Genomic DNA, 2427 nt, shown 5'->3' with positions numbered 1-2427 from the left:
CTCCCGCACGCAGCGCCCGGAGGGGGCCGGGGGCTGGCGCTGGCCCGGGGCGGCGTCCAGTGTCTTGCTGACCTGGGCGCTGGACACTGAGCCGTGCATTCACTTGAGGGGCACCGAGAAAGCCCTGTTTGTGTTTCTTCAGTTTTCGCTTCATTTTCGCTCCCCTCAGGGGTTCAGCGGTGGTCAGGCCTTGCGGTTGGAGGGGGCGCGGCGACGGGGGGCGCCGGCGGGGGGCCGGTGTGCTTCCGGCTGTGGTGACGGTTGTTTCCCCTTTTCAAAGATCATGGGAAACGCCTCTGAGTTCCAGAAGGCAGTCAAGCTAGTGATCGACACAGTTTCATTTGACAAAGACTCCACCGTCCAGGTCTTCGAGGCCACGATCAGGTAACGGGCGGCCAGAGCCGGGCGCAGTCACGCACGGGGCAGAGACCCCACGGCCACGACAGCTGCACACGCCGCTCGAGGGGGCGGGGGGCCCCGCCGTCGCCGCCTGGCTGGTCTGGCCCGCGTCCTCCCTGGCGGTCTGAGCCCTGCTGTTCTGAGGGAGGTGCGGGCCCGCGCCCCGCCTTGTGCAGCAGCCCCGCCCCCGCCTCTGCCCTGGCCCCGTCCGCACCCAGCGTGTGCAGACTTCCGTCTGGAAGTGCCAGAGCCGCGGGCCGCCCGCCCGGCTGCCGCCTCTCTGGGGGAGCTCGTCAGCTGCCCGGCAGCCCAGCCACGGCGTTCTGGCCGTTCGGTGTCTGTCCCCAAGTGAGGAAAACCAAGAGCGATGCCCGAAGACTCAAGGTGGCCTCCGTGCCGGGCTGAGCCGGGGCCAGGCTGGGGCTCAGCGCCCGCGTCCCGCCCTCGGCCGCGCCCCGAGTCCAGAGGGCTCGGGCGGCCTCTGTCCTCTCACCGCAGTGTGGGCTCGCGCCCGACGGGCCTGCGTCCTCTGTTCTCTCGTCACCAGGGTCCTGGGAAGCCTCCTTTCTGCCCACAGGATCATCACCGACTCCGCGCAGCCCTTCGGAGACATGACCGTCCAGGGCTACGACAACGAGCTGCTGCATCTGGCCCACGACCTGGCCGTGAGGCTGCTGCCCGCCTTCGAGAACACCAAGACAGGGATCCCCTATCCTCGGGTGGGTGGGAGGTCTGCTGTGGCAGCTCACTGCCTCCCTACGTGTGACTTGGTTGGCTCATTGGGGCGGGGGCCGGGCAGCGGGAAAGGCAAGAGTGTTCTTGCCGGAAGTTGGGCCTAAATGTGAAGAAAATGCCTCGTGCCGCAGTCAGTGTGAATGGAGCGCCTGCTGCGTGCTGGGCGGTCACACGCTGGCCTGTCCTTCCCCGGGGAGCTTTGTTCCCTTGCTTACTTTTCTAAGCCTTTCCGCGTGCGGGGTTTGTGGGCCCCGCCGCCAGGCACTTTGACCCGATCTGCAGACATTCTGCCTTCGTGGCAGCTGGGTCTCTGCCTAGACCTGCCTGGGAACTGACTCAGCCTTGGGGGCCCGTGGGGACTCCGGGCTGCAGGGCTTGGGGGCGACACAGGCCGCTGTGCGCCGCGGGAGCCGGCGTGGTGCCCAGTGGCCGCTCGGCCCGAGTGGCCCGGCCTGTTCCCGAGCACCCCTGCAGCCTTGCGAGGCTCTGGCCCCTGGTGTCTCCACCGAGTCGAAGCGGGCGCGGTCCTGCAGCGGAGTGGCCCTGAGCCGTGCGCTCTGCCCCCAGGTGAACCTCAAGACCGGCGTTCCCCCGGACAGCAACAACGAGACCTGCACGGCGGGCGCCGGCTCGCTGCTGGTGGAGTTTGGGGTCCTGAGCCGCTTGCTGGGGGACTCCACGTTCGAGTGGGTGGCCCGGCGCGCCGTGAAGGCCCTCTGGGAGCTCCGAAGCAACGAGACGGGGCTGTTAGGTGGGTGCCGCCGCTGCCCGCTGCTCTGTGGTCGGGTCTGGAAGCCGAGGCCCCGCCGGGCCGCTGCCGCTTCTCCCTGACACGCTGGTGGGCCTCCAGGCTGGCCGGGGGCGCCCTCCGAGCCCGCCCTCGTGTCCCTCCGCGAGTCACTGCCAGTGCAGACGGCTGTGCGTGAGGCGCCCCACTGGGGACGCAGGGCCCGAGGCTGGCTTCTCCGCGGCTCGGCGGGGGTCGCGCCGGCCGCACCGGCCTCAGTCGGCTGTCCCCGGAGCCGGCCAGCAGGGAAAGGCCAGCGGGTCACCTGTGCTGGCCACCGCCTGCGGGACCGCCGCGTCCTGCTGACTCCGCGGAGAGGCCCTCTGCTGGGGTCTCACGGCTGCGGGAGCCCCGGGTCCCCGCCGTAAGCAGCGCTTTTTGGGGTGCTCTTTCCTTACCCCTGCAAGTTTGAAGTGTTTATCACAGCGGGGATGAACACATCCCCGCCCGTGGCCAGGCTCAGGCGCGGCTGGCGGGCGGCTGGCGGGCGGCTGGCGGGCGGCTGG

General features: G+C 69.8%; 1 protein-coding gene across 1 annotated transcript in view; it reads left to right on the top strand.

Moving 5' to 3' along the window:
- EDEM1 (ER degradation enhancer, mannosidase alpha-like 1) overlaps positions 1 to 2427 on the top strand; it is a 10234-nt gene that overhangs the window by 1589 nt on the left and 6218 nt on the right. The window contains exons 2-4 of the mRNA XM_004692243.2: positions 281 to 384; positions 947 to 1118; positions 1702 to 1885. Coding sequence (XP_004692300.1) covers positions 284 to 384; positions 947 to 1118; positions 1702 to 1885 — 457 coding nt within the window. The 5' untranslated portion in view covers positions 281 to 283. The remainder of the gene's footprint in view (positions 1 to 280; positions 385 to 946; positions 1119 to 1701; positions 1886 to 2427) is intronic.

Source organism: Condylura cristata, unplaced genomic scaffold, assembly GCF_000260355.1.
Source record: "Condylura cristata isolate star-nosed mole 26May11 unplaced genomic scaffold, ConCri1.0 scaffold00033, whole genome shotgun sequence".
NCBI classification, from domain to species: domain Eukaryota; kingdom Metazoa; phylum Chordata; class Mammalia; order Eulipotyphla; family Talpidae; genus Condylura; species Condylura cristata.
The sequence above is the reverse complement of the archived record's forward strand: the minus strand, read 5'-3'. Positions and strand labels throughout refer to the sequence as shown.